General features: G+C 47.2%; 1 protein-coding gene across 1 annotated transcript in view; it reads right to left on the reverse strand.

The window, feature by feature from the left end:
* Positions 1 to 3,357: 3,357 nt before the first annotated feature.
* The window catches only part of ENPP6 (ectonucleotide pyrophosphatase/phosphodiesterase 6), a 110,664-nt gene continuing 101,296 nt past the window's right edge, over positions 3,358 to 12,725 (reverse strand). The window contains exons 7-8 of the mRNA XM_012643998.1: positions 8,639 to 8,762; positions 3,358 to 4,146 (exon numbers count right to left, since the gene is read on the reverse strand). Of these exons, the coding sequence (XP_012499452.1) occupies positions 3,941 to 4,146; positions 8,639 to 8,762 (330 nt within the window). The 3' untranslated portion in view covers positions 3,358 to 3,940. The remainder of the gene's footprint in view (positions 4,147 to 8,638; positions 8,763 to 12,725) is intronic.

Here is a 12,725-nt window from a genome sequence, read left to right on the forward strand (position 1 = left end):
GGGTGACAAAATGTTCTAAAATGGATTGTGTGATGGTTACACAGCTCTGTGAATATACTAAAAGCCATTGAATTGTAAACTTTTAAATAGACGAATAGTATGGTATGTGAAGTCAATCTCAATAAGGCTGTTATAGTTTTCAAAAGTTAATAAGCATAATATATTTAAAATCTAATCTCTCTCTTTTCCCTCCCTTCTTCCTTGTTTCTTTTCCTCCTTCCTTTCTTCTTTCCTTCCCCATGTCTAATTTATAAGCCTGGGATAGAATATGTTTAGTCCATGAAATAAAGTGTAATTATATTGTCAGTTGGGTAACAAGGAAAGATATCAAGCCCAAAGTGGAAAGTTCATTTAATTTGAGAAACTACAGAGACAATATCTGAAGTTTAAGCAAGTCTCCTTAACGACATTTATTCTTTTTCTCATTCAACACATGTTTATGGGACATTTAATAAACATTTGAGGCCCTGTACTAGGTGCTATTTTGTGATTTCAAAGCAGCACAGAAGTACGTTTTCCATAGCACAAACCTGAGACCGAGTTCCAAATGCTTTACACCTAGTCTGTCAAAGCTACCTCCTCCCTTTCTTTAGCCAGTAGTTTACGGTAGCTGACTTTGGTCTATCACAAATTGCTTACAAAGATAAAACACACAATTGCATTTGGAAATCTCTTGATATTTACAGAAATGCAAAGCACTTTCTTAGAAAATTCATAAAATAGTTGCGTGTCTTGAACAATGTCTGAGTTTGTCTGTTAGCACTGTTGGGAATCTTAGAGCCACAAGCAATGGGTGGTGGAGAAGCCAAGTTTGCCTTTTTGGGATTCTTCCTCCCCCAGGAGGGCTTGCAGACCTACTTTGGTTTAGGAAGCCTGAAAGCTTGACCCCGCTGAGGTTAGTGCCCGATGTCAGCCTAACGGCCATTGGAGAAGCTGGCTGCTTATGAAACAGCTCTCAGGAGACTCAGGTCACCTCTCCTGGGAGCAAACCCAAACCTTAGATCAGTGTGACTTAAAGGTGTTGTCCAAGGCCCCACCCCAGATCCCCTGAACCCGTGTCTCTGGAGGTGAGTCAGATGACGCTTAAAAGCCCAGAAAGTTTGCAAACTCTCCTCTGTGACTGACCTCAGATCCGATGTGGATTTCCAAGTTCCCTTTAAAAGTAAAGGGAACTGGGACTTTATAATTCAGGACTCTTCTAGGCTAAAAAGAATTCCCTGAGCTCACGCTAGTTTAGTTATGCTTAGGTCTTCAGACTTAATCGAATTGATTCTGGAGCGTGGGCACACAGGTAGGGAAAGCAGCCCTCATCTCATCTTTAATTTCAGGATTGTTCCTTTCATTTATCCTTGGTAGGTCAACCCACTTATTTTCTTCCCGGAATTAGCAGTGGAGTCGTAAAATAATCCAGGAGAAAAGGTGTCTACACATATTCCTAGCACATTGTGCTCCTACAGAACAAGACACATTCAGAGAAAGTAGCATTTTCCTGGGGAGAAAAATGTAACTTTAAAACAAAAATAAAAGGGAACAAATTTTAACCAAATAATTGAGCCATCAAAGTGTAGCCATTATTTAAGGCAAAAAAGTTTTGTTTCCACTCAGTGTCTGAATTTTCTTTATTATTTACCAGTATTCATGGTTCCTTTTATATCTTATTCTCATTCATTTATTTAACATTATTTATTGAATAATTATACTTTTTTCAGATAAATATATGAAATTTTATTATATAACGTGCAGATTTTTCAGGATGAGTGAAGGAGGAAAATGGCGGGACCGCAGGAAAGACAAATGCCAGACTGTGCAAGGCTGGGCGTGGTGGCTCACACCTGCAGTCCCAACACTTTGGGAGGCTGAGGCGGGAGGATTGCTTGAGGCCAAGAGTGTGAGACCAGCCTGGGTGACATAACAAGACCCCGTCTCTGCAAAGAATACGGTGGCACGTGCCCATAGTCCCAGCTACTCAGGAGGCTGAGGCAGGAGGATCGCTTGAGCCCAGGAGTTTGAGGTTGCTGTGAGCTGTGATCACGCCACCCCACTCCAGCCTGGATGACAGAGCAAGACTCTGTCTTTAAAAAAAAAAGAACGAATGAAGGAAAGAAAAAGACTGTGCACATATTTAGCCTTCTCTCCATTTTGATAATCTAGTTTTAATTTAATCACATGGATATCTCTTAGGGATCCTTCCTTCATAAGAGAGGAAGGTGGGCCCCGCTGAATTCACTGGGACACTGTCCTTTAAGGAGGAAGAAACTTTGACAATGGATGTCTTTTGCAACAACTACTGCCCATGTTTTGAAAGTACTAATTCGTTTTCAGCCAGATAACAAAGGCTGGTTTGCCTTCTTTCCAATTGATTTGATGGTTTGCTGGAGCTTTAAAAACACATTACATAAATCCTTGGAAATCTTTTGTGAAGGCAAATTCAGTATTTGTAAGCAGTGATCCTTTTTGCTCTCACGACTCAAGGCACAGAGTCGGCTCCAGCCTTCCTGAATCGGGCTGAGTGTCCATATTCATTTTTCAAGGTAAAACACCATATAAGGGCTGCATCATCCGGAGGAGACCTGGTATGTTGCCTTTTCCTGACAAAAAGTCTGTCTTGTACTTGTGGATGTGCCTCATTTACGGCAGCCTCGTTTTTAATGCAATAACAGGGAATGTGTGTGTGTGTGTGTGTGTGTAAACGACTCATCATGTGAAAATGCACTTATCCCTTGTTTTACAAGTTCTCCTACAGCAAACTTAGGTGACTAAACTATTTCAGGTCAGGCTCAGTGGTTCTTCTCAAGGGTTTCTAAAGAACTGAGGTGGCATTTTGACCAAACTGTTTCCTCATCAAATGGCTGGTTAGTTGGTTAAGACTGGGACTCAGCTCCCATTCCCCACCCACCACCATTTTTTAGGAATTCTGTGTCACTCGAAGATTCTTTTTCATGGTTAAGCAAGCCTGCTTCAGGACGACTCCACGCAATGAACTGAGAGCCTGCTGATAGGCACACCCCTGTTCTCACTGGTGAGACACCCTTTCCCGGCCTGTAATGCCGTGTCCAGTGTTCCTGTGGTCTAGACCCTGAATCCGGAACCAAAGCATGGCGCTGTTTGTGGAAGCCTCACACAGGCAGGGGGCAGGCAGGCAGGCGGCCCACCAGTCTGTTGAATGCTTCGGACCGTGGGACACCAGCAGGGTAAGTCTCACGGAAGCCCATATCCATTGGAAGCGTTTCTGCTCCTCAAGGCAAGGGAGAAACTTTTGTACAGTCAGATTTTGGGAGGGGACCCACATCTTTCACTTCATTCTATGAATTCTTCAATTCTTAGTGGTTTCTTTTTTCTTTCTTCTTTTTTTTTTGGTTGATTGGTGGTCCATGCTAAGATATGTCTTTCTGGGACTTCGTATAAAGATGAAAAAATTCTGCAATCTGGGTGAGAAACAGATGGCAGCTTTTGCTCTCATGCTCTTCTTTTCTGGGATGGAAGAAGCAGTCCGGGATTGTGGCCACAGACCCTGAGGATGGCTCCTGGATGTGGACAGGGAACAGTTAAGGACCTGGTCCAAAGGCCACTTTGTACAAGGTAGGACAAAGAGGGCCCCAGGATGACCAGGCAGTATCCACTCAGAGTTTGGCTGCTGCGGGAGCAGGTGCCTGCTCAGACAGTTCATCCTGTATGAACTATATGAAAAGAAAGGAGAAAATTACATATGGCTGAACAAATGAAAGGCTAGGATTTTTCCTGCCTTCAGGGAAAACAACGTTTTCTTTTTCTTTTAAAGAAGTAGGTACTTTTATGTATAGAGTCATCCAAGAATAATATATTTACAATTTTTATGGCCTTGATTGTGTTAATGAAGCTATTATTCACACAGAAAATGAAAATCATTCCACTTTGGAGGCACACTTTGCTGACGGTGTTTTGGGACAAGTAACACGATCAGTTATGCAAACAGCAGGAGCAGAATCAGGACCAGGGCGTAGCTGCTCGGAGGGACAGGCGGGGTGGCGCTGGCCTGGCCCTTCAGCATGCACACCACCCGGGACCAGGACCCGTTGTTGGGCAGAGGGGCAACGCCCGCCACGTGGCACATGACATTGTAGACATCCACCGATCTGATTGGCGCGGCTCTGAAGTTGGATTTGAAATCTGAAATGGAAAAGCAAACAAACAAGCTGTCATAGCCGCCCACAGCGCACAGAGGGCGAACCACAATGTGGAGGAATTACATTTGGGTTCCAGGGGACTTTGGAATTGGGAAATCAGCTCCACCAACGAGGTGTGGCCTAATGATTGCAAACGTGGAAGAGTAGACGGAAGCCCATCTACTCTTACGAAGGGAAATAGCTTTCTATTTCTATGTAAAGAGGAGTTTCTTTAAAAGATTAGTCAGCAAACAGACTTTCTTTGTGCATGACTGTGCTCTCTTTGTGACAACAGCGCTTTCCGTGCGGAGGCAGAAGGGCCGTCTGAAGCTCCTCCGTGTCTGCAGAGCACTGGTGAGCCGGCGTGGCCACAGAGTGACTGTCGTGCTGGGCTCATCTTAACCAAATTACAGTATGCTCATCTCCTGGAACAGCTATCTAGCCAGGACCGATAGCCAGGGTGCTGATTTCTACTGCAGAGACCCCACAGCAACTCAAGAATGCTTTCTCCTCTTTTGGAATATGAAACCTACAGCTTCCTTGGTGCTGGCTAGTTCAGCAGCAACAGCAACAGTTCCCTAAATACACTTGGAAGATCAATGGAACATTCATTGGGAGCCTTTCTCCAACAGATAAAATAAATTAGCCGTGTGGAAAGTGAGCAAACTGGTACTGGAGTAAGGGATCCAAGTGAGGGCTCTGAGAGACCTAATGGAGGAGAGGACTGGGCCTCTACCAAGCACCAGACTCGAGCAGTCATGGAACATAAGGGAAGGGCCGGCCATTCACAGCATAATAAGGGCTGAAGGTGACTCTGTAAATTCTTGAAGGAGTTTTAATCGAGCCCATCTTCTCCTCCACAAGAGGCACATAAGACGCTAAATTCAAAGCACTTGTCCATTTAAAGAGTAAAGAAGATTTTAGGGATACGCATAAGCAACTTCACTTTTAGGCCCCGAACCAGAGCTTCCAACAAAATAGCTAAGGCTACATTAAGGGTGAATTCAGGGAGGAGATTTTATCACGATAAAGCCCTATGCATGTGCTTTAGTTCGCCTGAGATTTTTAAAGGAAACGAGTATTTTGGGGGCTGTGAAGCTAAGTCTTTTATCTTAGAAAATAATCTTTATAATTGCTTTGCTAAAATGATCACAGATACTTTATTTAAAAAGCAAACGAATAACAACAGAAATATATTCCAGAGGTCCTGACGCCAAATCCTGCTCCTGTATTTATCCTGGAATGGCAAGTTGGAAAAAAGTTATGTACAGAAAACTGTGCCACACAGTATGTTAGATCCAGTGCAACTTCCCAAGTGGCAGGATTTGCTCTTGGAGCATTAAAGTAGAATTCAATATAAAGAGGTGCATGGGCTCGACCGCCAGCCTGCACCCACTTACTAGCTGGGGGACCTCAGGAAATGGACGTGGGAAGTCATGGTTCCGTATATGCTCAATAAATGGTGCTATTGTTATTAACAAACGCACATGACAGGAGCAAACTGTGGATGGAATATATTCAACTTATAAATTATTTGGAGGGGTTTACTTTTCTTTCGAGTCAGGGAGGTTAATGTCCCCATCCCCTTAGAGTAAAAACTGGCTAAAAAATGACTTAAACCCTGCCTGGGGAGGAGAACGTAGGGCTGCCCTGTGTCCCGGCCCCTCAGTATGAAGGCAAATTAGACAATTAGATGAGGATGGTGGCTACACTTTCCCACCTGAAGAATCAGCTACAGCATGAGAAACCAATCGGAAGGTTATCCCTGCGACACCAAAGCAGCTTATCTCTCTCTTTCTGACTTTCCGTGTGCCCTGGATGTGACAATCCCACTGCCACCACTCGTGGCCACGTCCTTGTCCTGTGTGGGGGTGGGAGGGCATGTGGGGTAGTGCCCCATTGGAAGCCTTTCAAAAATCCACTTCCTTAACACTTTGCAGGAAAAACCGAGATCAGGTTCTCCTGACAAAAGTGTTAGAAAATGCTATCTTTTTACATTGAAAGTATAAAATCCAATTCTGTGCACGTAAGCAGGAAGGAGAATCGGGTTTTCTTTCCCACCCCCTCTAGTTCGTGGCCTCCTGTTCTGCAGGGATGGGATTTTGGGCTCCATGTAGAGATGATCCAGGCTGGAATGAAAACTTCTAGAAAATTCCTGAATAGCAACTGGGGAGGACCCAGACAGGTTCCACTAGCTCAACATGGCATTGCAAACCTGGACTGGGAACCCAGGTTATCCTCATGGGTTTACATTTTTTTTTTGAATATTGAAAACGTGTCTCCTAAAGAGAGAAGGTTGTGCAGCGGCGCCTGGCCGCCTTGGGCTGCTTTCCGAGTGAGGCTCGCTGGGTGTAGGCAGCTCACTAAATCACACCCCCGCTGTCTTATCTCACATGTGGCGTTCTCCAGGGCAAGATTAGGTTGTTCAAATTAGAAACTGGGATTAACTAGAGAGAGGCTTTCTTCCAGAATTATTTCCCTTTCTCTTTGCTGGACCAGACTTAGTGACTTCTAAGGCCGTCTCTGGGCAGCTGCAATGATGCCTGGTTGCCTCCCTAAGCAAGAAGCACACACAGTTAATCAGGAGGCATGCACCTTTATCTCACTGTGCAGCTAGATAGCTATTAAAGGCCTGGCTCTTACATTTTCTCCTCGGTAAACAGTCAGTGTATAAAGCTGTTTAATCTTTCATGAGACCTGGAGCCAGAAACGTGATGGTTTGCGGGAGGCTCTCAACGCTGTATCTGCCTGGAAACATTTTGCAATTAACCCAGTTCATTTTCATCGAGGGTTGTCTTTCTGTCTGTAAAAAGACTGAGGGCTTTTAGTTTTCAAGAAACATATGAGGAAGGCCTCTGTTAATGGATGAAATCTCCCCCTCTGAATTTAACTTTAAGTTAATGCAGCTTTGGGTACTTTATTTAAAAATTTGGGTTTGGGGCTAGATTTGGTTCTGCTTTAAAATATACCTGAAACTCTTACTCATTTACGCTCCCCCAAAAGACAACTGTTTTGCACTCACAATCTTATTTCCTTCTTCCAGGGAAAGGGGAGCCGTGCTTTTGAATGACAGCCCTGCTGCCTGATGTTCCCCCACAGAAAGGCCACGGCCCTGGAAGCTCTCCAACCTCATCTAGCGGTCGACCTCAACATTGTCCATTTCTAATTCCTTTAGCTTTGGGCTCTGCATACCTGCCCCTACCTGGTGACTGTTATTGGTCCATGGCAACATGCTCCGGCATCCTCCCAGCTCTTTTACGCCAATGTCGTGAACCCAGTTATCGCTCCATAAATGTTTGCTGCTACTGGTTCTGATGCTCACTTCAGGACTTGGAAACTTGGATCACATGTGGGAAAGGATTGGACCAAGGTGTTCCCTAAGCCCAGGTTCCTAGAAACACCTGTGAAGGTTGCAGAAACTGACACCTCAGAGTTCCTAACAGTGATTTTTGTGGTAAGTGGAATGAACCAAGGCTACCGAATAAGGCATGTTGACATATATCTTCAGCCTTGCTACATGGGAGAGAAAAGCAGAGCTTGTGGTGTGCTGTCTAACTTGTAATTTGAAAGGAAAACGTGGACTGTTGTGGGATGAACTATTTTGATCAACATGTAGAAACAGGCATTTGGAATGCAGATCTCAGGATAGGCTCATGATATTCAATGAAGTAGGGTGGACAGTAGAGAGAAAGAAGGGTAGCTCATGAGCCAGTCAACAGATGGTTGACGGCTTTTGAATGCTTTTTTCCCTTTTTTATTTTTATTTTTTGGAAGAAGACAATGTTTAGGTGGTAATACAATCTTCAGAGTGCTCGGCAAATTTTTCTGAAGTGTGAATCTACAGTGGTCTGTCAATTAAATCAAATGACCGAATAGACCCTGTCCATCTCTCCTCTCCTCCAGCCCTAGGAATTAGTCTGATCAAGAAAGGGTGCAGCAAATTTGCTTTCATTCAAGACACCCCTAGTCATCCTGGCTCAAAGTCAGTCTCAAGGTCATTTCCGAGCGTGCCCTTGAGCATGTCCTAGCTTCTGGTTGGGCCCTGAACTGAAAGAGCCCCACAGGGTGGGTGCTGTGGACGGGGAGGTCTGTGGAAGAGCCAGACCCCAAGAATTGATCTCATCAACTCTGAGACTCACAGCTGTCAGCAGCCTAGTGTCCAATAAGCTTTCCTGGACACCAGATAGCTGTGAAATAACATTTTGATGAATTAAATAAAAAATGAATCACCAACATGTGGAATACATTTTCTTCACTGCACTCAGGATTTAAAATTTACGAGGAAAAGTTTTTGGCCATATTTGCCAAAACCAAGAAGCATTTGAAAGGAAGCCAGCGCAAGATGTTTCCTGGAGCCCGGCCGGGTTTGCTGGGCTTTGCCCAGAAAGGTAGTGTGTAAGGAAGTCGCTGCAGCATCTACCTGCACCAGCAGCCCCTAGGAGAGACACCTCCTGGGGAACGGCGGACTGAGAGCATTTGGTCATGTCCTTGCCTACCAGGTCCAAAGGCCAGGAAGATGCCCCGCATGTCCATCAGCTCGTTGTCGTATCCGTGCCACCCACGCTGCCAGCCTTCCCTCTTGCCGGTGCTGTTCATCCAAAACGGAAGCATCCCTCGATTCTGAAATCAAGCAAGGCAGTCACATGACACTGCATCTCGACAATGGCCATGAGTGGGCGTCTGCTCCAAACTGCCACCCAGGGTTGGACTTCCTCCTCAGCATCCCTGATGGGGGTCACCCCACCTCAGCTGGCTCACTTTCCACTCCAGGTAGCTCAGACCTTGGGCAGCAGCCTGTTATGTTGCCAAGAGCTCTAGTTCAGAAGAGCTGAATTGTATCTCATAATCAGTCTTAGGTCCACTAAATACGGCGTGTTAGTGACAGAAGGGAAATTAAAGTGTATACGTGGTGTAATAAAAATGTATTTGGTCTTTGTGCCAGGTTCCTGACCTAGAGCTTCTAAAACCGATGGGATTTTCTGAGTGGTGGGAGTGTCTTTTGTTATTCATAACAAACTCCTTTCTCCCACACCTGAGTTTATGCTGAGGTGAGTTGGGGTGGGCTTGGGGGCCAGGTAGCTTCAAGCTGGGGTCCCCAGAGGAGCCAACCCAGGGGAGGGGAGAGGCACTGGAGACTGAGTTCAATCACGTGACCACGATTTACTCACTGGTGCCTACAGCGTGAAGCCCACAGGGCACCCTGGGTCAGAAGCTTCTGGGGCCTGGGGGCTCTGTGCCCTCCCTCCCACACTCTGCTCTGTGCATATCTTCCATTCTGCTCTTCCTAAGTGGCATCTTTTATAATAAAACTGTAATCATAAGCATAGTGCTTTCCTGAGTTCTGTGATTCACTGTAGTGAATTATCAAACCTAAAGTGGGGTTGTGAGAACGCTCGAATTTGTAGCCCAATCCAACACCAGTGCTGGTAGCCTGGGGACCCGGAACTTGCGGCCGGCATCTGAAGTGCGGGTGCCGTCCTGCAGGACTGAGCACCTTAACCTGTGAGGCCCACTCCAGCTCCAGGTATTAGCGTCAGTGTTGGACTGAACTGTAGGATACCCAGCTGATGTTGGAGAGTTGTTGTTGGAAAACACAGTATCTGGCTAATCACTTCACTAGCAAAGCAGCCGAGGCCCAGAGGGGTCCCCTCACTACATGCCAGTGCCCTTTCCACCATGAAGCCCACCTGGCCTTCCTCCCTCCTAGCGCCACCCTCGGGAGCCACTCGGGACGGTCAGCCTCCTCGCCTCCGCTCATGCAAGCATCGGAAGACGGCGCCCACACTCCTCGGCCAGGCTTTGCATGCCTCATTTCCCTCAACCACTCTTCATTTGGGATGGGTTCCAGAACCATCACTTCCCATCACCCTCCATTCCTTCAGAACCAAATTCTCTTAGACTCAGATGCTCACTTGTTGCAAAGCAAAGGGCTTGAAGGTTTTGTGAATCCTAACGAGGATGCAGCCAGTTGAACACAACCCCAGCCATTCATTGCAGACCAACCATTCATTCCTGACACTCCAGTCATCTTTCCGTTAAGTAGGTTTTAATATGACAAATATTTCAATTGCAGGAGGTAGACTTGGCTGGTTGTGAAGAATGAGTAGAACCAAAACAGCTAAACTACCAGCAATTTACAGGTTGGCTGTCAATGCCAGTGACAGGACCACGTACAATACTCAGTGAGCGAAGCAGTTCACGGAGAGCCGACACTGACATCCACTTAATAGTCAAAACATCCCGGCGTAGTTATTTTCCTCATTTTGTAGTTGAAGGGACTATGGCACAGAGAGGTCATGAGACACTCTTAGGGTCACGCAGCTAGTGCAGGGCAGCCCTGGGATTGGAAGCAAGGTCGTCTGCTGCCCGGTCCTTGTGCCCCTTCCACTGCCTACAACCAGTGGACAGCGAGGTGTCACCCTTGTATTCTCATTCACTCAGTGTGGCCAGATGCAAAGCACTAAAGAGATTTTGGAACTGGATCAGCGTGGGGTAAATTCTAGTTGCCACTTTCTTGCTGTGTGATCTACTAGCTACTTCACTTCTCTGAGCTTCGGTTTCCTCGCTGGGTATGACGATGGTGACCCCCGCCTTGCGGGGTCTTTAGGGGACAGCATGGCTGTGTGCTAAGTCCCTGACCCACCCTAGGTGCTCAGTAAGTGGCTGTGGTCTGGTCAGCAGCTGCCACTGCAGCGGGGCCGGCGCTCGGGCTGTGCGTAGCAGGCAGCGGGGGTTGGGAGGGCCGAGCCCTCTTTTGCTTATTTAGCTGTCATATCACATTGCACACCCATCCGCTCTCACCCCATAAATCGCCCCCTTGCGTTGCTGCTTTCCAAATCTCTCCGTTTCCTGAATTTCCATCATCCCTCATCCCTCCTTCTCCAGCTGTGGCTTGTATTTTTCCATGGGAATGCTTCGTTAACTTGGTGCATCTCTGACTGTTTCTTTTTGTTCTTTATCTGTCTGCGGTGATGATCACACCACTTCCCAGTTTAGCTTCGTCAGCTAACTTAATGTGTTGCTTCTGCCTCTCCCAGTCTGCAAGGCAGTGAGTCCTGAAGCACTAAGTAGGGTATCTTTGTTGCTAACGACCTCACCAGTGATGACCCCCGTAGTGCATGTGTGCCCCATGACAAGCAAGCAGGGGACAGGGGGATGAACACTGGAGGCCTGACTAAAAAATTACACTCTAAATTCTATAAATGAGCACAAACACCCATGAAAACTCAGCCCTGAAGGTAATTTGGGATCTGTCTGGTCATAGGCAAATCCACTAGTTTTCATTAAAATGACAAGTTGCTCCAGCAAAACAACTGCTCTTACTGATTTAAAACAATAATAATACCCTGGTTGGTTACATGAGAAGGTGACCATTTGGTCTAAGTGACCAAATGGATCACATTCCATACACAGCCTTCAATTCAAAATGGTGCGTTGGTGATTTTCTTCCTTCTCCTCTCCCTGTGGCTTCTGGCATCTTTGTTTCGTTCCCCACGTTGTCTTTTCAAGGCCATGCTGATGAGGCCATGCTGATGAACGGTCGTGCGTCGCTTCCCTCTCAGCCTCTGCTGCGGGGATCCCCAGCCTGTCCTCCTCGAGCTACTGGCTGGGAGGCCGACCCCACCCAGCCCCTACCAGGCCCATGGGCTGCCACATAGTGCCACCTGGTGACACCCTGGGGAGGTCCCCAAACCCTCCAGCTCTGTCCAAAAGTGAGAAACAAGAGTAGAGGATGGGCTGGCAGGGGCAGGGGAGAGGAGAGGAGGGCCCTAAGTGGGAGCCCTCAGGAAGCTAGGCCCATCTCGAAGGCCGGACAGCTAGCTCCCAGGGTTGCAGGAAGCACCTGGCTTCCATGTACTGGAAGGGGAAGTTCCCCACGGACAGACTGGTGCAGAAGGGAATCATGGAATCTTCGCTCCGTGAAGGCAGAGAGGAGTGGGGTGTCCCTGGTGGAGTGCCCCTGCCAGCTTGGGGGAGAACCAGCAATCACAGGGCTGGTTTATTCAATTCCACAGATGTGCACTGAGCTGTGAGTCTCTGCCGGGTACTTTGCTAGGCTTTTGGGGTCGGGGATATAGGGGAGGACGGCAGCTCCTTCACCTAAAAGAGCTGCTTTTTAATGAAGGAGGAAGGGAGCTGCTGTAAGGTCAGCGGGGTAGGGACTGTGTGCCTGGGTCATACGTGCATGGGAGTGTGAGAGTGTGTGTATTTATGTGACGTGTGTGCACGAGTGTGTGTATATTTGTGTGTGTTAGTGTGTATGGACATGACTGTGAGTGTACCTAAGGATGTGGGAGGGGGAGGGTGGGAGGTTCCACAACGAGGAGGCCACACGGGAGGCCCTAATAAAGAGGGTGGGGATGCCCCAAGGCCCCCCAGTAACAGGACCTTGGGGAAGTGCTGACGCAGGGAGACCCTGGGAGGAGAGGCCGTGTGTGACCGCACACGGAAAGAGCAACCATCAGAGGCAGATGCCAGAAGGGGTGAGGAGGTGAGGGAACCGGGGGTTTCTGCTCTCCGTGGCTACCTGGGGTTGTGCCATTCAAACAGGGTGGCCAGCTGTCCCGGTGTCAGGCTGAACAG

Source organism: Propithecus coquereli, unplaced genomic scaffold (genome assembly GCF_000956105.1).
Source record: "Propithecus coquereli isolate 6110/MARCELLA unplaced genomic scaffold, Pcoq_1.0 Scaffold203, whole genome shotgun sequence".
NCBI classification, from domain to species: Eukaryota; Metazoa; Chordata; class Mammalia; order Primates; family Indriidae; genus Propithecus; species Propithecus coquereli.